Genomic DNA, 26,036 nt, shown 5'->3' on the forward strand with positions numbered 1-26,036 from the left:
ATTGAGCCATGGTGGCCCACCCATCCTTCCCTACCTTTTAAGTTCAACGAACGCTGAATTCCAAGGAGGCAAATATAGAGCACACTTCCCCTTACACATGTGTTAGATTCCTCCTAACTCCCAGACACTATTAACCGGTATTGGTACCCTCAGTTCTTGCAGTCTAGGCACAATGTTGCAGTCTTCAACAGCCCTTCAGAAAGGTCCAATAAATTGATCAGAGTTGGTACATTGCATAAACTCTGCTGCTATTTCTGTTTATTGGTTCTCAAGTGTCCCAGGCACTTTTTTATTTCTAAGTGAAATAAAAGTCAGGAGTTCAAGAAGGATGAATTTTCTTTTCTTCCTTTCTTTTCTCTTAATGGGAAAAATGTGTTTAGAGGCATTGCACTCAAAAACCAAAAGGAATCTAATAAAGACAGTAGCAGTTTCATACATGTTAAATAGTTAAGAAATGCATCAACAATACAATAAATATTGCACTTTTGAAAAAGACCTGATGTTTGCTTATGGATGTGGGTGTCAGAAAGACTACATACACTGAATGAAGCTGAGTGTGAGCATGGTTGAGGGAGGTGGACTGGGGCCATGTATGACACCAGAGGAAACATAGAGGATAAAGAATGAGATGGTATAACTTATTGATGCCTAAAGTGGACAATGCTGGTGATTAAATATGCAAATATAAGAATATTATTGCATGAGGGAGAACAAATGAATATCAATACTGCAAGGTGTTGAACATGGGATGGTATGTTGGGGGAAACAACACAAAGTAGGGTCTATAGTTAACAGTAACACTGTAGTATGCTTCTATTGACTATAACAAAGGCAATATGACAAACTAAATGTCAATAAACAGGTATGGAATTCTTCATGAAAGAAATGGAAATGTCTTCACATACACTGTGGTGGTGAAGGCATGGTATGTGATTATAGTGGGAAGCATTGATTTTTTACTTAGGTTGAATTGTATGATGTGTGAATGAAACTGTTTAAAAACGAACAGAGAGATATAGAAGCTGGAGAAACTGTGGAGACAGGGATGAACCTAGTCACCGTTGGTAGGAAAGTAGAGTGGTGTAGCTTCTCTGGAGGGAAGAGTGGTGTAGCTTCTCTGGAGGGAAGAGTGGTGTAGCTTCTCTGGAGGGAAGAGTGGTGGCTCCACAGGAGGCTAGGAGTGGGGTTACCATATGATCCTGCAACACCATAGTTAGGTATATACTTGGAGGAACTGAGAGTGGGGACATAAATGAACATGTGCACACTGATGTTAATAACGGCAGTGACCGCAATTTGCAATGATGGAAGTGGCCTAAGGGAACATCGAGTGAGGAATGGAAGAGGGAATGATGGTATATACATACATTGGACTACTGAGCAGCTGCAAGAAGGAATGAAGTTGTGAGGCATGTAACTAGGTGAATGAATGTTGAGGACAGTGTGCTGAATGAAATAAGCCAGAAAGGAAAAGAAAATGTTATTATGTTTTACTAATATGGACTAACTATAATGTGCAAACTCTGAGAATTGAATTTGAGAGAATAGGTTATCAAGTGAAGGCCTACTGTAAAGGTTTCTAGATTGTAAGCTTTTACAGCAGTCACTTCTATTCCAGAGTTGTAACTGCTATTTCTAAAGTCTGAGATGCTGAGCTCTTTGTGCATAACCTGATTATTTCCTGGATCTTTGGGTATTTGTGTGACATCTGAGACTCAGACTTAGAGTTCTGCGGCTATGAAAGTCAACATTACCCCAACAGAAACTGTTAAAAACACTGAAAAAATGATCAGACTTCAAGTAGAGATATGAATGAACCTGATTTGGGTAGGATTAAGGTAAATCAGACTAAAAGGTAAAGGACAATATTAACCGTATTTTAAAACTTCAACTTCTGTATGAGACCAAAGGAAAGGTGTTTACTTGGTGCAAAATTTATATTTTCTGTAGCATACTATCTAATCTAACATGTACAGTCAGCTTATTAAAACACCATAATTACAGGGAACTTTGAATAGGGAGTGAGATCTTGTTGGTATGCCCAGGTTGGTGTGATGTCTTGATACATCCCCAGAGTAATGTGGGCAGAACATTAAAAAGTATTTGCAAAATACCCATGAGGGACTGGGGAAAAAGTTAAATATTAAATATTAAACTTACCCACCTGGGGAACTCCTGATATACTCACAATCATTGGGGACTGCTAATTGAATGAGCCAGGCCCTCACTCTTGGGGCTTGTCTTTATGAAACTTATTCCTACAAAGGAGAAACTAAGCCTGCTTATAGTTATGCCTAAGAGCCAACCCCAGAGAACCTCTTTTGTTGCTCATATGTGGCCTCTCTAAGCCAACTCTGCAGGTAAGCTCACTGTCCTCCTCACTATGTGGGACATGACTCCCAGGGGTGTAAATCTCCCTGGCAATGTGGGACATGACTCCCAAGAATGAACCTGGCCCTGGCACTGTGGGACTGAAAAAGACTACTTGACCAAAAGCAGAAGGAGAAATGAAACACAATAAAGTTTTAGTGGCTGAGAGATTTCAAATAGTCAAGAGGTCATTCTGGAGGTTATTCTTATGCCTTATATAGCTATCCCTTTTCAGGTTTTGGTGTTTTGGAGTAACTGAGGGAAATACCTGAACCTGTTGAGCTGTAATCTAACAGCCTTGATTCCTGAAGATGACTGAAAAACTACAGAGCTTTTAAGGGGTGACAGTATGATTGTGAAAGCCTTTTAACTGACACTCCATTTGTTCAGTGTAGGGACAGGTGAGTAAGGAAAAAAAAAGACAAAACATAAATAAATAAGGGGAGGAAGATATGGGATATTTTGGATGCTTTTCTTTTTACTTTCATTCTTATTTTTAATTTTTTGGAGTAATGAAAGTGTTCAAAAATCAATTGTGATTATGAATGCATAGCCATATGATGACATGTGAACCACTGATTGTAAAAATGGATGACTATCTGGTACGTGAATAAAACTAAAAAAAAAGAAGTCATTGAGCTGTACACTTAAAATCTGTCCATTTTACAGTACACAAATTATATTTCAATAATAAATTACTGAATACATTTAAATAAATAATGCAGAAAATAAGCATCTTTATATATGAATTTGTATCAGCATTTGAAGATTTTGTTCTTGAGTTAAATTACTAGTAGGATAACAAGGTCATTTTAAATATTTTTTTGGAACATGATTGGTCAAAGAAATAAATAATTTTACAGCCAAACAGCTTTACAAATAAACAACATCAATTTATACTTACAAAAAAAGTAAATCAGAACCTAGCAAACCAGGCCTGGGAAAAGACTAGATCATAAATAGGGCAGCTGGGAGTGAATTCAAGTCAAATGTAATGAATTTTAGCCATGCAAAAATCCACCAGAGATAAGCCCTCCTCTTGGATTTGAGAGTAAATTTATAGCATAGACTTTGAGGTGCTGTAGGCCAATCAGAGCCTGGTATGGCTTGAATAGAGCGTTTCTGGTCCTGCTTGGTGGAACATAAACATAAACCCTATTACCATGTGAAGGCCATGAAACAAATAAATACTATTCATTCTTCCATCAGACTACTGCTATGGACCTCCTACATGCTAAATTAAATGCTGGAGTTATGGCATTAAACAAACTGAGCATATATTCTTGAGACCTTCATGACCTAATGACAGACACATGCCAACAACACATCACAAAATAACATATACTATAATGGGGACAGGGATAACGTACTGTGTTAAAGGAATTGTGTAATATGCCAACTATGAAATATCTAGCATATCCAACTTAAAAAAGGGGAAAAATGTCTGCAGTTTAGGGGATTATGGAAAGAATAAGGAACTCTAGGATTCAGTCCCTCTATCAAAAGAACGTTTTTAACAGGCAGGAACTGTGCGAAACAACTATTTTCAAATTCCAGAGGCCAGAAGAACATTGTACAACATCCAGGAGAGACCGGGAGGAAGAGGTTAGGTAAGTTACAGTAAAGAACAGTATACTGCTCTCTCTTCAAGGCACCATTCCTCACTCGTACATCAAGCCATCATGGAGACCAATTCCTGACCGGCTGGCTGGTGACAGAAAGGGACCCAAAAACCCCACTCTACAAGAATAAGTTGGGCACAGTTGATAACTAATTGATCATGGATTCTGATTAGCAAATTTGGATCGCTGGAGGCGCTGCTCTGAGGCGCAGCCATTGTTTCAACGTGCCTGGGACAAAGGCAGCTACAGCTATTGTTTTAATCTACTCCAGACAGGGTCAGAGGCAGTGGAAGCTTAGGGATACCATACTTCCTCAAGACTATAGGGGTCAGTTAATTCAAGGGCTGTATTCATTGGGCAAGTCAGGAAAGCTCAGCTCAGCTTTGGGAAGTCACTGGAGAAGTTCTTGGCACTCTTCTTAATCCCTTCCTCAGGTACTCTGGAGCTGAGGCACCCCTTTTGTGGGTCCCTGGTGCTGTTGTGGCTGGGAATGACTGATTTTATAAAATCCTCTCTGTGCCACTCTTCACAGAATTTGCTTTTCAGGCAAAAGCAGCTTAAGACAATGAAAGGAGTGTAAGAAACTATAGATGCAGGCAGTTTTTAGACACCTGCAGGTTTTAGACACCCAACAAACCTTAGCTAGACCGACAAAGAAAAAAAAGAATGGGTATAAATAATCAAAATCAAGAAAAAATAAAGCAATATTACTACCAACCTTGCTGAAATAAAAGGACTATAAGATACTATGAAGAACTATATACCCAACAAATCAGATCACCTAGATGAAATGGAAAAATTTTTAGAAATATACATACTACCTACATTGACTCAAGAAGAAATAGATCTCAACAAACAAATTACTGGTAGAATTTGAATCAGTAATCAAAAATCGCCCAACAAAGAAAAGCCAGGGACCAGATGACCTCACAGGGGAATTCTATCAACATTCTGAGAAGACTTACTTCCAATTCTGCTCAATCCTTCTAAAAAAATTGAAGAGTGAACATACACCCTAATTCATACTATGAGATCAAGATCATCCTAATACCAAACCAGATAAAGATACCATAAGAAAGGAAAACTACAGACCAATACCTGTTATGAATATAGATACAAAAACCCTAAACAAAATACTAGCAAATCAAATCCAACAGCATATTAAAAGAAGTATACAATATGATCAAATGGGATTTATCCCTGGTATGCAAGGATATAAGAAAATGAATTAATGTAATACATCATATTAACATAATGAAGGAAAAAAATCACATGACACAGAAAATGGAAGTGACAAAATAAAGCACCCATTCTTCATAAAAACACTTGGAACACTAGAAATACAAGGAAACTTTCCTAACATGATAAAGGGCATATATGAAAAGGCCACAGCTAACATCCTATGTAATGGTGAAAGACTGAAAGCTGTCCCTTTAAGATGAAGGACAAGACAAGGATGCCCACTGTCATCACTGTTATTCAGCATTGTACTGGTCAGAGCTATTAAACAAAGAGAAAGAAATAAAAGCATCCAAATTGGAAAGGAAGAAGTAAAACTTTCTCTACTTGCAGATGATAGGATCCTATATACAGAAAATCCTGAAAAACCCTCAACAAAGCTCCTAGAGGTAACAAATAAATTCAGCAAAGTGGTGGGGTACAAGATCAATACCCAAAGAGTAAGTAGTGTTTCTACACACAAGCAATGAACAATTAGAAGAAAAAAATCAAGAAAAGAATTCCATTCACAATAGCAACTGTTTTAGTTAGCTAGCTGCCGGAATGCAATATACCAGAAATGGAATGGCTTTTAAAAAGGGGAATTTAATGAGTTGCTGGTCTACAGTTCTAAGGCCGAGAAAATGTCCCAATCAAAACAAGTCTATAGAAATGTCCAATCAAAGGCATCCAGGGAAAGATACCTTGGTCCAAGAAGGCCGATGAAGTTCAGGGTTTCTCTCTTGGCTGGAAGAGCACACGGCAAGCAAGGTATCATCTGCTAGCTTTCTCTCCTGGCTTCCTGTTTCATGAAGCTCCCCGGGAGGCATTTTTCCTCTTCATCTCCAACAGCTGCTGGCTCATGGGCTCTCTGATTCTTGTGGCTATGTCGTTCTTCTCTGCTCTCTCTGAATCACTTATTCTCCAAAATGTTTCCTCTTTTATAGGACTTTAGAAACTAACCAAGACCCACCTGAATGGGTGGAGACATGTCTTCACCTAATCCAGTTTAACAACCACTCTCAATTACATCACATCTCCAGGGAGATGATCTAATTACAGTTTCAAATATACAATCCTGAATAGGGATTAGAAGAAATGGCTGCCTTTACAAAATGGGATTAGGATTAAAACATGGCAGGTCTCCATTTGCAAAAAAGGAGTGCCCTTACCCCTGCCTTATGTCTAGGGGACATACATCCTTTCAAATCAGCACAGCAACCAAAAAAAATCTAGTATCTAGGAATAAATCTAAGCAAAGATGTAAAGGACTTGTACACAGAAAATGACAAAACATCACTAAAAGAAATCAAAGAAGAACCAAATAAATGGAAAGACATTCCATGCTCATGGATTGGAAGACTAAATATCATTAAGATGTCAATACTACCCAAAGCAGTTTATAAATTCAATGCAATCCCAATAAAAATTCCAACAATCTTCTCTGGGAAAATGGAAAAGCCAATCATCAAATATATATGGAAGGGTAAGGGGTCCTGAATAGCTAAAGCCATTTTGAAAAAGAAGAATGAAGTTGGAGGACTCACACTACCTTATATTAAGAGTTCATAAAGCTATAGTAATCAAAACAGCATGGTACTGGCACAAGGACAGACATACTGACCAACAGAACTGAGAGCTTAGAAATCAACCTTCACATTTATGGCCAACTCATTTTTTACAAAATGGCAAAGACCACTCATGAGAAAAAAACAGGCTCTTCAACAAATGTTACTGGGAAAGCAGGTCTCCATTTGCAAAAAAGAAGGAGTGCCCTTACCCCTGCCTTACACAAAAACAACTCGAAATGGATCAAAGATCTTAATATAAGAGCTACAACTATCAATGTCTTAGAAGAAAACATAGGGAAGCATCTTTGGGACCTTGTTTTAGGCAATGGTTTCTTAGACTATACACCCAAAGCACCAGCAACTAAAGAAAAAATAAATAAATGGAACATCACTAAAATGAAAAACTTTTGCATCTCAAAGAACTTTATCATGAAAGCAAAATGACGACCTACACAATGGAAGAAAATATTTGGAAACCACATATTTAACAAAGGTTAATATCCAGAATATATGAAGAAATCCTTCCACTTAACAACAAAGAGAAAACCTATTTTAAAAAAATGGGCAAAAGACTTTAAAAGACATCTTTCCAAAGAAGATAAACAAATGACCAGAAAGCACATGAAAAGATTTCAACATCATTAGCTATCAGGGAAACACACATCAAAACCACAATTGAGATAACATTTCAAACCATTAGAATGGTTGCCATTTATAAATAAATAAATAAATAAATAAACAAGTGTTGGAGAGGATGAAGAGAAACAGGAACATTCATTCATTACTGGTGGCAGTGTAAAATGGTACAGCCACTGTGGAAAATGGTTTGGCAGTTCCTCAGGAAGCTAAGTATAGAACAATCATATTACCCAGCAACCCCACTACTAGGTATATATCCAGAACAATCAAAAGCAGGGTCATGAACACATATTTGTATATCGATATTCATATTGGAATTATTCACAACTGCCAAAAGATGGAAGCAACTCAAATGTCCATTAACCAATGAATGGCTAAATAAAATGTGGTATGTAACACAATTGAATATTATTCAGCTATAAAAAGGAATGAAGCCCCGATATATGTGACAACATGGATGAACCCTGAAGACTTCATGTTGAATGAAATAAGCCAGACAAAATAAGCAGATTTTGTATATGATCTCACCGATTTGAAACAATTAGAATAGCAAACTTACCGAGTCAGAATCTAGAATATAGGTTACTAGGGATCGGGGTAGGGATAGGGAATAGGAAAGTAAGGCTCAAAGCGTACAATCCTATTTAAGATGATGGGCATGTTTTGATAATGGATGGTGGTAACAGTAGAACAACATCGTCAATGTAATTAACAGCACTGAAATACATATCTGAATGTGATTAAAAGGAGAAATGTTATATTGTATACATGGTAACAAAAAAATAATCCATGCAACTACACTACACAGCAAACCCGAAGTTAAACCAAGGACTACAGTAGTTAATAGTACAATTACAAAAATGTACTGTCATCAATTGCAACAAATGTTCCATACTAATACAAAGTGTTAACAGGGTAATATATGGGAATCCTATATTTTATCATGTTTGTTATGTAAACCCACAACTTCTCTAATAAAGCAAAAGACCGCAGTTGTGAGTGGTGAGTTAGTAGAAGGAAGACTGTTTGAAATTTGTTAGAAACTTATAATACCAGATAAAGATGGGTACAGGGTCAATTTTCTTCTCATTGAACACAACTGAAAACAATGAAAGCTGTTTTCATTTTCGCAGGTGTTCTTTCCTTACCTCAAATATCCACATGGCTGATATCATTCATTTCCTCACTTTATTTCCTCACAGAAATAAAAACATTTACTAAAAGTGTCTACTTTATCAAGGATATTTTGCCTTGATTTCCAGTATATTCCAGATCAGAAACCAAAACACTATACATTTGGAGACTTAAAATATGAAAATAATTTTAACTCACAGGCAAAGGCCTTACTCAAAATATAATTTAGAATATAAGATTCTACAAAGGTTCCATGTACTAGGGTAACTTTCCAGAAACCTACACCCTCCAGATGGATCCCTGGACCAGATAAGTCCTGTAATCTATAGGTCCCAGTCTCTCCAGAATATTAGCTAGTTTCATCTCCCTTTACCCCATATTACTGACAGCCCCTTCCAACATGAAAAAAGTTAGAATGGCCATAGCTCAGAAATGACCACAGTAAGTAAAAGGTATTCTCCCCTCAACCATATCCTGCCATTTTGTAGCCCTTTTCTGCTGCTTAATTTTTTTTTCTTATCACCTGATTGACTTTAATTTGTTTACTGTGATCTCCACACTGGCATATAAATTTCTCAAGGGCATGGAAGTTCTTTAATTCACAACTATATTGCCCTCACCTGTATGAGTGCATGGCACATATCATGTGATCTATAAATACCTATTGATACCTAAATGAAAAGAAAATGACTTCCAATCGTCTCAAGGAAAGTTATAAATCCAAGTCGTTAAATGGAAAGGGGTGCTTGCATTTGCAACTTTGTAAAAGTAATGTAATTTCTGGGAAAAAAAACAAATTGGAGGTAATCCTGGGAAATGGTCTCTGCTAATGAATATCAACACTTTACAAAAAAAATATCTGCTACTGAGACAGAAATATCTTTTTGGTAACTAGAGTTAAGGTTCTTGAGATTATCAAAGTTAACCCGACATGCAAAAATCAAACTATGACTCAGATGGGAAATTAGTGAGCTTAAATAAAAATCTAAAATTCACAGCAAAATTCAGAAAGTAAGCTACTCCAATTCAGGAACTTTAATTAATACCACAAACTAGAAATGTGGCAGTAACTATAATCTTACTATTCCAGAACAATTGCAATAGTAGCAGCATAATATTTAACAAAAATATTTCCTAGAGTACTTGCCTTTAATAACGCATCTACATATACGTTGTGCTGTGACATAATTTCTTTTACATCCCATTTCACATTAGCCATTAGGAGTAGCATCTGTTCATAATCAATAGCTTTACCAGCTACAATCCAGTATATTGGTTTGCGCAGTTCACTGGCAGTTGAGACTGTCTAAAATAAATTTCACAGAAATAAAAACATTTACTAAAAGTGTCTACTTTATCAAGGATATTTTGCCTTGATTTCCAGTATATTCCAGATCAGAAACCAAAACACTATACATTTGGAGACTTAAAATATGAAAATAATTTTAACTCACAGGCAAAGGCCTTACTCAAAATATAATTTAGAATATAAGATTCTACAAAGGTTCCATGTACTAGGGTAACTTTCCAGAAACCTACACCCTCCAGATGGATCCCTGGACCAGATAAGTCCTGTAATCTATAGGTCCCAGTCTCTCCAGAATATTAGCTAGTTTCATCTCCCTTTACCCCATATTACTGACAGCCCCTTCCAACATGAAAAAAGTTAGAATGGCCATAGCTCAAATACCCCTAAAGAGTGGTATACAAAGATCAAAGGTGATGATGGACTTATACAGAGAAGGTAGAGTTTAACAAATGAATATGACTGCTGAATCACTAAATTGGTATTTCTTTTAGTCTCCAATATCTTAGAACAGTTAGAGGTAAAAACCAAAATTAGTGGAACTGTAAGCCATATCAAACTCTGAAATCTACTCTACAACTAATTGTTGTACTATGCTTTGAGATTTATTGCTTTTTTGTATATATGTTATTTTTCACAAAAAAGTCAATTGTGATGATTAAAAAATATATATATTCCTTCTAGGCTTCCTATATTCTGGAGCAGCTAGAATGAAAAATCTGAGATGATGGTATGGTAGCCCATGATAAACTCTGGAATCTGTCCTGTAACTACTCGTTGAACAGTGCTTTGAAAATTATTGTTTTTTTTCTATCTTTGCTTTATATATACGTTATATTATAAAATAAAAAAAGCTAAAAAAAATCAAGTATCTGTGACTAAATTTACCTCAAAAGAATTTTTAAAAAATTATATATATATATATATATAATTTAGAGACACCCAAACTTGAGGACAGTGACACTACAACTACAAAAGAACTAGAGATTTTCATGGAGACTACAAATATTTCTCAAACTCTCCTACTTCTCTCCATTTCTACTCTCATACCATAGTTGAGGATTCTATCATCTCTCACCTGCAATATAACAGCCTTCAAGCTGATGTCTCTGCCTGTAGGCTTGTCACCTGAAGTCCATTCTTCATATTGCTTCTAGAGTACTCTTTCTCAAACACAAATTTGAGCAAGCTGTGTACCTATATCAAACCTTTGGTAGTTTCCCAGCATCTTTAGAATAAAGTCCAACTCCTGGCTGAGTGAGCTCTATATTATGTGGCCCCTGTTTACAGCTCCTGCCATCTTTCTCATCCAAACTCTCTTCCCTGCTTTGACAAGCTGAGTTTTTTCTCCGCTGCTGTCATATACCATGTTCTCTCACTCACCTTCTGGTCTTCATATAAGCCATTCTGGAATATACTCCCAACTCACCTTCTTTACTTGGTTCATCCAGTTTATATATCACTTCCTCCAGTCAGACTTTCTGGACATTCTCTCCCAATCACAATCTTCTACTCCTCCACTCTGAATTAAATATGCTGTAGTTTACAGCATCTTCTTCTTTCCCATTATAGCACTTTTCACACTTTATTGTAAATACAGTTTTAATTAGCTCTTTCTCACTAGACCAAAGGTTGTGTGAAGTGCTCAACAAATATTTAATACAGGTATTTGTTAATGAATAAAAGAAGATTCTAATTCAACTGACCCATGGTATAGAGACTCACCACTAGTAGAAATACTCAAATAATATGTGACAGCCCTATCTTACTCATAGTTGAGATGATATGCAAGATCAACTCTGACCTGAGAATAAAACTGTTGAAGAAAGGGTTTTTTGACTGCAGGCATCACAGCATCCAGATGTGGCTGAAGGAACTCAAACTGTTCAGCCAAGAATACCCTGAAGGGAATAAATAACCCACTGTATAAACAAAGTGCAAGAGTCAGAGGCTGCCAAGTGTTTTTATAAATTATCCTTACAATCTCTAATGAAAACTTGAAGAAATAAAATTATTTTTACTTTAGCAATCTACCCTGTAATTACAAGTCGACATACTCATTTACTATTTATACAGTAAAAAAATGCTAAGCCTATGGAATGTAAGCTGAGGTGAAAGAAGGGTGACTTCAAGGGAACTAATCTGGTTACTACAAGGTGTGGGGTTATGCTGTTTCACAAGTAAGACACAGCACAGGTAACATAAAAGACTGAAGAAAGAATACAACTGTATTTCTTTTGAAAGGGATTTCTTTTAAAGATCCCCTTTAATTATACATAACACATGCTTGGAATCTGACACTTTTCCAAAGAAACCCAAACATTCATAACGTGTAGCAAAGTGTAACAGGTTGTAATATACAAGTGAACTACTGGTGTGAGAGGCTGGTGTGCAGGAGTCATTTGGTTGATGAATGAGCTTGCACCTGCTCTACAATGGAGCACCGTTTTTCTCTACTTTTTACTATATGTACAAAAACTCTTCAGTTATATTGGACTTTACTTTATGGAAGAAGTGATATGCTTTAGTTGTATTATCAAATTTGGGGATTTATAAAGACCCAGAAGCATTCTTGCTGCTGTAGAAGTTCCATTTAATACCAAACTGATAAAAGAGCTATGGTTTCTCTAGAATCTCCTGTCATCAATAGGAAAACACAAACTGCATCATAGTTTTCCACCATTATGTAATCACAATACTAAATTTGACATGCATAATGCTTTTTAAAGTTTTTCTTAGAGTAAGGATCATATCACTAACCTTAAAAGATATCTTTCCTTTCATCTATGTAACCGAAGGCTAAGTATACAGTTTTAAAAAATCAATTGGTAATTTATTTTACGGTATACTTCTCAGAAATATGCAAATAATATTTAGACATAGTAGATGTATATATACATAGTGCTGACTTTTATACCTTTTTAAAAAATATTTAATGACAAAGGAACTGTTTGTAACAACTTACAAGGATTCTGTGGCTACCACTCTTTCCGCCAAACCATATAATGTATCACCAGATGTCAAAACCACTAGCTGACTGAGGTGTGGGCTCGGTACCTTCTCCTTTCTCTCTTCTGCTGCTGTGAGCGTGGCAGTAGGATCAGCTGAAACATCCTGAGAGAACACCACATTCATATACACACTATCTGAAATAGCAAACTTAATAGCAATAAACCATATATTTTTGACAAAACTGGAACTATTGTTAAAATACTCTTAGACATATGTTAATTCAATCTAGTTACAGTTCTGCTTTCATATTTTGCAACTATTGGCACTATCCTTTTTGTAGTAAGTGAAATGATACTTGTACAATATCATTCACTACTATATGCTACCATCTGTGTATAACCAAAGGCTGGCAAGACAAGAATCTTTATTTATTAAGAGGTGTTTCATAAAGACAATAGTGAGATGGCCCTCAAGAACTTGTAAATAAAGGAAATGAGGCTGCCTTCTGGGAGCCCAGCAGGTAAAACCAAAATATAGTATGATTACCCATTTCATACCCAAACCTTAATCAAAGTAAACTTGGAATGAGCTCAAGGCAGGACTAAAATAAAAGTCATAAACCGATACAGAATCAACTGAATTTTGTGTCTGGAGACGGAAAAGTAATGAGAAGTAAGAAAGTCCATATAAACTAACAAAAGAGCAGAGTGTGCACAGGGTTTGTTGACACTGTCCAGGAGAGATTCACTGATTTGGGTGAACATCAGTGTAGCATAGTCAACAAGAACAATTGGTCTATTCTGAGGGAGGGAAAATTCATCAGAGTCCAGTTGCTCAGTTTTATTTTCATCCAGTGCAATGTTCAATAGGAGTCTTCTCATTACTAATTTTTCTCATTCCTCATTACATAACCTTTCCAGGTTACGCCAATGCCAAGCAAGAAGTTCCTTGGATATGAATCCTGTATATTCTTGAACTCTATTATGGAAATATGTCTTCTCTTGTAAACAGATAGATAGACTGACACTAGGAGAGTTCCAAATACATGTTTTTCCAACATTTCCTCAATACATAGCAAAGAACTCTTATTTTTACTAGGCTTTTAGCAAACAGAAAAAAAGTTGAACTCCCTGGAAGTCTTTTTTTGTGGGAAGGTTGGAGGTATCATGAGAAAACTTTAGGTAAGGAAGTGATAAACTGGCCACTTGGAGCAGCTGATAGCACTGGTAGACTGACAGCTCAAAATATCAACCACTGCACATATTTCAAGAAAGATACAGAAGGGTTAAAAAACTTTCCAAAGGGAAGCTTGAGAATGCTGTTTAGAATAATGATAGCAGTATGTTAATTACTTAAATAATTGCTACAATGTCAGAGAAAGAAAGTTTTAGATATTGTTTTTGGGGGGAAGAGAGGAAAGGGGTCAAGGCAGCAATATCACATTTGTATTGTAGAAAGTACGTTTTGATGGCAGAATGGTTCTCAACAAATGATTCCTAATAATACTCATAATCTCAAAGTCAGTACTCTATGTGAGGCCATGAAAGAATTTTATAATCAAATATAGTTCTAATAACAATAGCTTAATTCAAAAATGCACATTATAATTTTAGATTATGTATAGGATTTTCCAGGGCTGACCTGCCAACACGTTCTATTCACTACATTTTGAAAAATAAAATTTCCAGAAAAAAAAAATTAAATAGAATAATGCTAGGCAAATTATGCAGTTAATCATAGAACAAAAGCACTGAACATATTTTTAAGTTATTTGAGTATAGGTCAACCAATGCCCCCACCCCAATCCTGCAGCAAAAAATTTTTAAATTTTGACTGAATTACAGAATGACAGCACTTAGAGGAGATCTTAAATATTATTTAATGCAACTCCTATTCTTTACATACTAAGCATGGAAAATATTAAGTGGTTATTTCTATTACGGTGTTTAAAGGGGAGATTATATGAGTAAACAACACAACTAAATGTTTAAATGCAAACATAGAACATAGGCTTAAAAAACCCTCATAGAAAATACTAGGACAAAAACTGGATGCAAGTAAATCCAAATGTATATAAAACCTAAATCTAGGACTACTCAATTATACATCACAAATCACCAGTAGTTTCAGTATAAATAAGGTAGAGGATAAATATATAAGACTTTGGAAATATAATTTACTTTAATAAAATTTAGCAATTGGTTAGAAAATGGCTTTATATTTCTTTATCTCACTTTTATATCATATCTCCTACTAAAGATATTGTCTCATTTCAGTCTCTACTCAATTAGTATTTGAAAGTTTTGGGGAATAATGACGATGTTTCCTCTATGGAGAATCAGGATGAAGGAATTATGCAAGTTATGTTGTATCTCCATTATCTATTTCCTTCTATTAAGAAGGAAAATAACCACCCTACCCTTGTGTACACACACACACACACACACACACACACACACACACACACACAATTAAAATTTGATACTGTTTGGTATCATCTGGTTGCCTATGTAATTCTGGTATTATTTAATCATTGCCTACTGACTGTCCAAGTGAGGAACATTACAACATTTCATGACTCTTCTTCTCACCTCCCACTTCCATTTGGTCACTCAAACGGGCCTAGACAGATGCCTTTTGTTTATTCCTTTTAAATACCACTTTTTAATCAGGCCCCATGCCCAATAACATTCTTGTCTAGACTATTCTAAAAAGCCTTTGAACTAAAGACCTCTGCCTTTAGTTTCTGTTTCTACTCCAGTTTTGATATACTTAACTGGCTTTTCTTTTTACAATACAGATGTGATCTCTCTAAAGGATATATCTGATCACACTTCTGCCCAGATCAAAAGCCTCAAATGACGATACAGTTCTTACAGGAAATAGTTTAACCTTGTTACTATGGCATGCCTCCTTACAACTGACAAGAGTTACCTTGCCAGCTTCATTTCGAGGTAATTTTATACCCTCAAGGTCTAGCCACACTGGACTACTCGCTATACCTGTTCTACTGAGACTCCTGCCTTACCAGCTCTCTTCCTCATTTTTTAAGTCTAAGCTCATACGCCATGTCCTCTCTCTAACTTTCTCTTATTTCCCAAAAAGAATTAATAACTTACTTGGGTTCCCACTGTCTAAACACATACATATGTAAGTCGATATATGGCATATAATGCACTTTATTAGTTGTTCCTGACTTTTCCTCCTCATTGTGAGTTCTTGAAGGCCACAGTCCAGTTTTATCATCTCTATATCACAAGAGCTGGGCATGCTTCTGGGTATTAGGAGGCCCTCAATTAGCCAAACTGATGAAAATGATACTAGTTTTCACCTCGTCACCTCTCATTCTCTTTCAAACCCACACCAATCAGGCTTTTGTCTGCCCCACTCTGAAAAAACAGCTATTAAGATCTTATATTCTACTCCCTAGATGAAGTCACCCAGATGGACAATTTTAAATGCCATCCATATGACAGTAACTGCAAAATTTATATACCTAGCCCTGACCTCTCTCTTACCTTCAGAATATCAAACGGCATTTAAATATCTGAAACTGAACTTTCATGCCTTCCTCAAAAGTGAAGGGCTCTTTTTCTCCAATAATGGTACCTCCAATCTGAATTTATTCTGGCACAGAAGTTAGGCACATTCTCAGCTCCTCTTCGTTTCATACCCTACTTTCAATCCATCAACATCCTGATGGCTCTACCTTCAAAACAGACCCAGAATCTGACTACATCTTACTACTTCTTCCATTATCATCCTGGTCCAAGTCACCTCAGCTCTCTCCTAGGATGGTAAAACAGCCAAAATAATCCTCTTTTATACATTATTAAGCTAGAACACGTCAACTCTTCTGCTTAAAGGCTTTCAATGGCTTCCTATTTGGCTCAGAGTATAAAATCCAAAGGTCCTATATGCTAAATGATGCCAGAATACAATATACCAGAAATAGAAAGGCTTTTAAAAAAGGAATTTATTAAATTACAAGTTTACAGCTTGAAGGCCATAAAAATGTCCAAACTAAGGCATCAAAAGAAAGATACCTTGACTCAAGAAAGGCCAATCTGGGAAGGCATGTGGCTGGCATCTGCTGGTCTTTGCTTCCAATGCTGCTGCTTCCAGCTTCTGACGCCACTGGTTTCCTCTCTAAGCGTCTGTCGGCCTTCACTTAGCTCCTCTGGGACACAACTCTGGGTTCTGCCTTGTTTAGCATCTCATGGAAAGGCACATAGTGATGTCTGCTGGACTCTGCACCTCCAAGTGTCCATGTCTAGACATCTGTGATGTTGGCACTCCCAGTATCTCGAAATGCCTACATCTCCATTGGCTCCAAGCTTCTGAGCTTCCTCCAGAATGTTTCCTCTTTTAAAGAACTCCAACAAACTAATCAAGACCCACTTTGAATGGGCAGAGTCACACCTCCATCTAATCAAAAGGTCACACCCACAACTGGGTATGGTCAGATCGCCATAGAAATAATCTAATCAAAGTTTCCACTCTAAACAAGGGGTCTGCCTCCATAAGACCAAATTAGGAAAGAAAATATGGCTTTTTTGGGGTACATAACAATTTCAAACCAGCATAATGATCTAGGTCCTGGCTAACTCTCTGGTTTCTGGAGTACTGTACTCCAAAAGAACAACAAAACCCTATCTATCTTTTAAAAATATTTTATAATCAAACTCTAACAAAAACTGATGTGAACTTGCTGCTAATATTGTGTAATCTCTAATAAACTCAAAATAGCTCAATGATTCCCATGACTACCACATATTTGTCATAGCAGAGTTACTTTTGAATTCATTCTTTAAGATATCACCATGCATAAAACATATTTATAATAACAAAGTTTCCTTGAATTTTGATATTAACTAGATTAATTGGGGTAGATCTAGATAGAACCGAGATGGTGCTCTAGCAGGTGTTGAAAGGCAAGGCGAGGAGAACACAGATCTCTGGATTTGATCGTCCCTACCTCCTACACAAATGTGGTGGTAAGGTGAGTTCCTCCTTTCAGAGAGCACTGGGATTGTGCCCTCCACATCAAAAGGCGAATGCCTTTAATTAAGGTGTCTTCCTTTGTTCCCAGTCAACAATGGCATTGTGGGCATAAAAATTACGGTAATTGTCTGCTAAAAGTCTAAAGTTTTGTGTTTATATTTAAAGAAATATGCTTGAAGACAGCAAGAATCACAAAAAATGTCTAGCTGCTACAAATAAATGGTGTGTGCTTATGTACACATTTAAATGGAAGAGCTCTTATTAAACTAGTATCAGTGCTACAGTTTACATAACTACAATAAGTAAATGATATAACCCTTTGAAGATTTTAAGAAATCTTCATAAATAAAATCTTTTATTCCCATGGCAAAAATAAAAATTTTGGAGACTTTGCTGCCACTAATTTACTACTACAAAGAGAATTAATCATTTTCCTGGGCAAATTAAAATATGTTTTTTATTATAAAAGACTTAAAGTTAGAAAAAGGTGTCCAACAACTTAATAATTTAAAGGTAGCCAACAATTTAATTATCACCAAATAGAGACCTACATTTCTGGTGCCATTATCACCTATACTACCTTCCTCTACTACTTTTACTCTATTAGATCCCTTTTCTTAGATATTTTCTTTGATGCGTCAAACAAATTTTCTTAGTTTATACTGAATTTATATGTTAAACAATTTCAGGTGGCATTTTTAAGACCACAATGATTCCATTTTCCCTATTACAGGTTAAAGAAGAGTAAATATTAGAAGATATCAATGGAGAAAAAATTATACAAGAGTGTTCATAAAATTTTAACTGACACGAAGAAATATAAGAAAAAATAGTACTTTCATCTACTAACCAATCTAATCCAGATTGATAAGGTTATAAATTATTTTTAATAGCCAGACAACGTACTGAATAGCTGGAAGTCAATGTTCTCTGCCAAAGCAGACACAATTAATGAAGTGAAGAAAATTAACATGCTAGCTTAAAAAACCTGAGAGAGAGGTCTGGTAAATGACAAACATTTTTTCTAAAAGTATAAACAAATACTTATTGGAATGAATAGCAGTTCAACATGTAAAACATTAGAAACTAATAGAATATTTAAAAAAATTTCTATTGTATTTCTGTGGAATCTTATCCTTCAATGGAATAAGGACACAGGAGAAGTTACCTTACAAACTGAAGGAGAAAAGAATGTTTGTCTGGTCTTCTGAGACAATGTGCAATCTTTTGATTTAAGAGATGGTAAACCAAGGTTTTTAAGAAAAGTTATCTGTAAAAGATTAAAAAACAAGGTACCAAAGAAAAATCCAAGTGTATCTATTTATAGGGAAGAGAGTAGTTGATTTTTTAAAACATAATTCTAAATCTGATTACTACATCAGTTCAGGAAAAAAACTTCTCCAATAAAGATAAATCTGGTCATCCAGATGCTATAGATACATTATTATCAGCAGAGGGGCATTAGCTTGTCTCAATGAACAGTTTGGTCCCACTGTTTACTCAATCATGCTATTTCATTACCCATCCTACACAAAAACTTGAAGCATTATACACAAAAATCTGAAGCATTAAGGTCAAGCTTCATCTTAAGAGTCAAGCCTGGAACAATAGTTTGACAGTCATAAGCTAGAACCAAGAAGGGATGTTAGAAAAATGACAGGGTGAATTTAGGTTCATCATTCTTGCTGCTTTGGCTAGGGACAAGAAGTTTTGATTATGGACCAAGATCAGGAGAGCAAGACCTAAAGGTCAAGGTTATACTAAGCATAACACAAAGAGAAGCAAAATCAAAACAGACAAATTTCAGTGGGTTTGAAAGTCAACAGATTTTACAAAGCAAAGACTGAAAACAGAGATAACTGGGTCAAACAAGAAACCCTGACTCTCAAAATGAAGATCAAAAAACAAGGAGTAAATAAGCAAGGTGAAGCCAGGAGTTGTGAAACCCAGAGACAGGAGTTTATGCCTCTAGTCTACAAACATTTATTAAAGAAATATTCTATGTCAAGATAAGTGCTATGAATATAAAAAAATGTGGTACACAAATAGGTCTCCAAATTGTAGGGAGATGGTCAGTGGTTATTGCCTCTGTGTAAACAGCACTTACCTGCAATATCTGCATATGCCTCTTTCAACTTTTTTTTTTTAATCTAAAATAATTTTATTCTAGAGAAAACAAATATCTCAAAAATCCTAAGATATTTCAAGATGGGAAATACAGGTACACAATCGCAATAATTCTTATTCTTGTTCCACAAAAGGTCAGAAAAAATTTATGCAGCTATGCATACTAGGACCTATTGTACATCACCTCTCCCTCCTGCCTTAAGGGAGGAAAACGGTTTTCAAAACAGTCAGCAGCAGTATTCCATGATGAAAGCAATCATCTGACTTCTAGAAATGCCAGCATAACAAGGAATCCTTAAAAAATAGATAACAGCCAATGTTGCAAAAAGAACAGAAGTGTGAAACAGAAAATGAAAACAATTGAGGAGTGACAAAGGGACCCTGAAACTCGAATACAAGGATGGCAGCCAACGATGTCTCTGCAAAGGTCACAAGAGGTAAGCTTTGCTTGGGAGTTCTAACTTCTCACTGCTTGTCTCCTTGGTTCATAGTAATCCACTATGGACATGGAAGTATCTTGGTGCTAGAAACTTGAAGATTTCTCACAGCAGGAATATCGACACAAAACTGAGTTTCATTTACAGAATCTAAATACAGGTTGAATTTTCCATGATCACGTTCCACTCTCTTTATTATCTCACTCTGAGAAATTGCATCTGGAGGCACAATAAAACCACTGAGCATGTTAACTTCCATAAGAACCATGCCACTCCTACCTAGACCCAAAACCCTTGCGCACACATTCAAATTCAAGTGACTGACATCATCTGCATGATCTTTTACAGCAACATCTAAATCAAAGTCTTCTTGATTTTGGAGAGATTTTCTTCATCTAGAAGACCCTGAATTTTTCAAATTATAAATAACATTTAGCTGACAAATAGCAAATCTAAAACCACTCGCAGAAATATTAACTTCAATCAGTTGTTCCACGGCAAGTTTAATATTGTTTTATGTAGTAAATGAAGTAATAAATGCAAAGCATTTAGTACAGCCTCTGCTATCTGAAGGAGAAAGCGGTTCTGCGTGTCGATCAGAAACTTTATAGGACTCAGTGAATTAGGCCCCACTGCTGTCACTTGGATACTTGTCCTTTCTTTGTTCATTAGGTCTGCAAATTCAGAGAGAGCCTTCAAGGCCACAATCTACCCAGGGGTAGATGTAAAACCTCCCAAGCTATTTCTTTGCCTTCTTAGCCACTTCATGATAGCGATTCCCTCGAAACCCGAAATTGCAAGAAGTGTGAGAGGAGTACATAGGCTGCAATTTGAATATCCAGTGAACTTGGCTGCCAAGATTCACAAAGTTTGGACACTGATGACACCCAGAATTGCATACCTTCTTCTTGTTCTGATTTCCAAGTCAGCATATTTTAAGCTTCCTTCATTTTAGAACTCCCCACTGATGACAGTGCGTAAGTTATAAGAGCTAGAGCACAATTATCTGAAATTCCTTTATTGAATTTAGACTCCAAAAAGTTGGTAGACTCTTGCACATCAATGTTAGGCTGATATTTCTTACAGCCCAAGAGAGATGTCACAATATAGGATGTCACTGTTACTGGGCTTTTATTGCCACTTTGACTCACTATGGAGCACGCTTCCTCGCTCCCAAAATTCACCATTAGATTTCTGACTTCCTTTGAGACAAGTATATTTTCTTTGTAATACATTCTCATAAATATCTATGTAAGGATTAGCTTCAAGGAAACATCGCAAAACAAAAGCTGACAACCAAGTGCTCCCATATGGGTTGTCATTTCCAAAGACAGTAGCATAATAAAAAAATTCAATGATGTAATCATGTGGCTTGAAAAATATATTGGAACTTGCATTTATTGATATACCTTAATTTTTTTTTGTAATATTTTTCTTCACTCCCCAAAAGGATAAAGGTAAAAATGTAAGTGTTAAATCTCCTTTCACTGGCTTCCCATATGTATACTTTGCTATGCAGTACCATTTAAACTCTTAGAAGTCAAAGAACAATATAATGGTGTCTGCAAAGTAACTTAAAATTTTGGTAATACATATTCTGAAACCTGAAAAGATCGCTAATAGGTCTGGTCAGTCATTTGAACTTGAATAGACCAGTTACCAAGTACTGGATGGGAAGAAAACTGAAAAGTTTGGGAAACTTTTTTTTTTTGGAAACTGAGATCATTTTGTCCTGACAACCACTGTTGGATCAGATTTGATTTGGGATCCTTAATTAGAATACTTAAAGAAGTTTTGTTTTGTAAGGTTTGAAATCTGAGAAAAGTGTAACAACACGAAACTTTAAATCTTACTTTGGCTTGTATAGGGGCTTGTCTGTTGAATAAAGACAGACACTCTCTTGGTCTCAAACGATAAGCGCCTACTATTGGAGAATAAAATCTCATCCTGGGCACGTCCAATTACACGTAGCTCATAAATCTCATCTTCACTGTTCAGAGGTAGTGATGGAAGAATAAGTGTCTTGAAAGACCCTTTTTCAAAGACATCTTCTGTCTCCAGTATGTTGATGGTGATGTTTGGCACAGTCTTGCACACCTCTGCCTTCACAGTTACCTCCAAGGGGTTGTGGTCCAGGAGCTCCACCCCTACAGTCACGTTTCCTCCCAAACTGATGATCCCAGGAGCTGTCACTAGAAACCGGGGTCATTATTTGGGAGCTCCCATTTAGTCACCTTCCTACAATGCCTGCACATGATATTTCAGTTACCTCAGCCATACTTTGGTAGTGTCAAAGTTGAGACACCCTGTTTAGAAAACATATGTCTTTGAGGGGCGAACGCACATTATTGGGGACCAAAAAGTTGAGAAGCAAAAAGCCAAGGTAACATGAGCTAAAAATAAAATGACTCTCTAGAAAGTAGTACGGCCAAAGAGGTGATTAAACAACTTCATGGGTGGAGACCCACGCTCCTCTCCCATGGAGGTTCACCCTGAAGCGACTTATACTCAGAGCTCCAGGCCAGTGCCTGGCAGGGGACTACGCTGGGCTGTCGCTTCCCCTGGCTGCCACACAGCTGCACACAGGGCTCTCCCTCTCTTTTTCACATCTCTGCTCAAAGATCACCATCCTCTCACTCTCTATTCTCTTACTCTTCTTTGTTTTCCTTCTTATCAGTATCTGATACAGTCATATATTTATTTGTTCCAATAAAATACAAAAAACAGGAATTATCTTTTCTGCAGACTAATGAATTCCTATATGTAGGAATATATAGGCATATAACTATGCCAATACAACAATTATATTTACACAATGTAAGAATTATTTTTAAAAAGAGGAATATGATTGCTTGTTTGGGCTACTGAAGAAATAAGGGAACATTCAGAGAATCCTGGGATTTATACAGATACAAAGAAATGTACTGAACAATATAAATTTCTGGCTAGAGTGACCAACTACAAGTAAAACATTTTTTTCTTTTTTAAGTGCTTATTTTTAGCTTAAGGACATTGCGTTAATGCTACCTAACTAATCTGAAAACATGCATTTCATCACATTACAGGAGAGTTAGAACCAGGATTCCCTACTGTATAGCCAACTAAACCCAAACTTTTTCCTTTAATTTCAAGGTCATTTCACAAAATAGTACCAAACACCTTCTGCAAAATAACTAACTCTTCAGCATGTACCAGTACCCGTCACAAACGTTTGCCAAACTCAGGACCAAGCCAGCTCCCACCTCAAGGGCTATTGCTCAACTTCTGTACCTTAATTTCAATGACTTTCTTTCTCAGCTTTTCCACTAAAACCACAGTTTTGTGAATTCTGGCTCAAGTTTCACTTTCCTCTTTAGTTATCTATCGTCTTACAACAATTTTTCACATAAACCTTTCTTCTCTCTGAACTTGCACTGGACATATAATTAGTATCATATTGTTTCATGTATACTAGTTTTCTTGCTCTAAGTGGAACATAAGTACTTTCATTTTAATTCCTACATGCATTTAGTGTAACAATAATTACTTGGGTACTTAATATATGCATTGATACACATTTATACGTAGGTGACTGGATGGTTAATTTCCATTTAATGTAATCCAAAGGAAGTGATTCCAACTGATTACTTACCAGATCAATAAGGCTTTCTTGTATTCTATTAAGAGTTGTCCTTAGTCTACTACTACTAAGGCCTAGTCCTGTTGACTCCAACTGAAAAAGAAAAAGCAAGGCATGTTAAATTACTCTGGGGACAATTTTGCAAACAGTATAACTTAAAATTAACCAAAGTTAAGTATTAGATAAATTTTTCCTTGGACACTTAGACCTGAGGGTTTCCAAAATGCATTTAAAAATTCCAACACACCCAGCAAAGATGTCAAACTTGACCCCAAAAGGCATATAACATGCATGTATTTACAGGTCACACTAGTATCTATCAATTTTATGGATTATCAGGACAGAATTTACCAAAATTTCTTTTCCACAAGTTATTTTTCTATATGGACTCGAGATTTAATTAGATGCTTAAAGACAGTAAACCATGCTATATTTAAGGTATATTGTGTTGGGTTTACGTAGAAGAATAACGTAGAGTGTTGCGAATTTTTATTTCTTACACAAATTACAGATAGTCTAAATCCTCATTAAAAAATCAATGAAATTTTCTGTTAGGCTTAATAAACATTTCAAAGCATAGTATTCTCTATCAAAGTATAGTATTCTATACTTTGTAACAAGCCAAAGTGTTTGTTAAAAACCATCACATAAGAGCATAAATGAGAAGGAAAACTTGAGTGCTAAGACACGAAAAGCTTGTTAGTCTCTTCTTTATGTGATGATTCAACTGATAAAAATGAACAGCGCAGTAATAACATACAGACATCTGCAGAAATGTTCTCTACGAATTTGTGAACAAGAGACATGCTCTACAAGAAATACTAAGGGGAACACTAGAGGCAGATAGGAAAAGACAGGACAGACAGGTTTGGAGAAGAGTGTAGAAATGAAGACCATCAGTAAGGTTACAGAATAAAGTCATGATGCATGCAACAACATGGATGAACCTTGAGGATACTATGTTGAGTGAAACTAGCCAGAAACAAAAGGACAAATACTGTAAGGTCTCACTAATGTGAACTAACATTAATGAGCAAACTTTGAGAGTTAAAGTTGAGAACACAGGTTATCAGGAGACAGAAAGAGGGTAATAGAAATTGGCTCTGATTTTGAAGGAATACAAAATGTACAAAGGATTGATTGTAAAGATCCAGAAAAGGATAGCACAATACTATCTGATGGTAATACAATATTTTTAAGAATATAGAACAAAACTGAATGCAAGTATGGGCAAAAGGGAAAGACTAGGGGTATGTATGATACCAGGAGGAAAAACAGATAGACTGGGACTGTATAATTGAGCAAAGCCTAGAGTGGACAGTGGTGGTGATTAAATGTACAAATATAAGAATGCTTTTACATGAGAGAGAACAAATAAATGTCAATGTTGAAAGGTGCTGAAAATGGGATGGCATTGGGAAAAAAATACAATCAATGCAAACTAAGGTCTACAGTTAACAGTAACAATGTAATAGGCTGCCATTAGATCCAACAAAGGCCATATACCAAAGTTAAATGTCAATAAGAGGGGGATATAAGGGAGGATATGGGATTCTTGGTAGTGGTGGTAGTGGTGGTGGTATTGTTTCTCATTTTTATTTTATTTTTTATTCTTCATTTTTCCCCCTCTTCTTTCTTTGAGGAAGAAACAGAAATGTCCTCATACATCTGTGGCGGTGAATGCATAACTCTATGATTATAGTGGGAACCACGGATTGTTTACTTAGGATGATTGTATGGTGTGTGAATAAAACTTTAAAAATTAAACAGAAGGATGAGAGCTGGAGAAAATGTGGAGAGAGAGAGATGTACTTACTCACTGTTGGTAAAGAAGTAGAATGGTAGAGCCCCTCTGGAGGGCAGTGCAGTGGCTCCACAGAAGGCTAAGTGTAGGTTGCTACATGATTCTGCAACCCCACAATTAGGTATAGACTTGGGAAAAATGAAAACAGGGACATGAATAGATATTTGCACACTGGTGTTTATATGGCAGTATTCACGATCTGCAGTGGATGGAGGTAGCCTAAGGGTACATCA

General features: G+C 36.2%; 1 protein-coding gene and 2 pseudogenes across 5 annotated transcripts in view; all 3 read right to left on the reverse strand.

Moving 5' to 3' along the window:
• The window catches only part of VPS50 (VPS50 subunit of EARP/GARPII complex), a 182,926-nt gene that overhangs the window by 16,141 nt on the left and 140,749 nt on the right, over window positions 1-26,036 (reverse strand). For all 5 annotated transcript variants that reach the window (XM_077123771.1, XM_077123730.1, XM_077123741.1 and 2 more), the window contains exons 22-25: window positions 24,012-24,092; window positions 12,826-12,974; window positions 11,665-11,761; window positions 9,702-9,860 (exon numbers count right to left, since the gene is read on the reverse strand). In XM_077123771.1, coding sequence (XP_076979886.1) covers window positions 9,702-9,860; window positions 11,665-11,761; window positions 12,826-12,974; window positions 24,012-24,092 — 486 coding nt within the window. The remainder of the gene's footprint in view (window positions 1-9,701; window positions 9,861-11,664; window positions 11,762-12,825; window positions 12,975-24,011; window positions 24,093-26,036) is intronic.
• Window positions 20,239-20,888, reverse strand: LOC143679070 (CD109 antigen pseudogene; annotated as a pseudogene).
• On the reverse strand, window positions 20,752-22,585 carry LOC143679082 (CD109 antigen pseudogene; annotated as a pseudogene).

Source organism: Tamandua tetradactyla, chromosome 1 (assembly GCF_023851605.1).
Source record: "Tamandua tetradactyla isolate mTamTet1 chromosome 1, mTamTet1.pri, whole genome shotgun sequence".
NCBI lineage: Eukaryota > Metazoa > Chordata > Mammalia > Pilosa > Myrmecophagidae > Tamandua > Tamandua tetradactyla.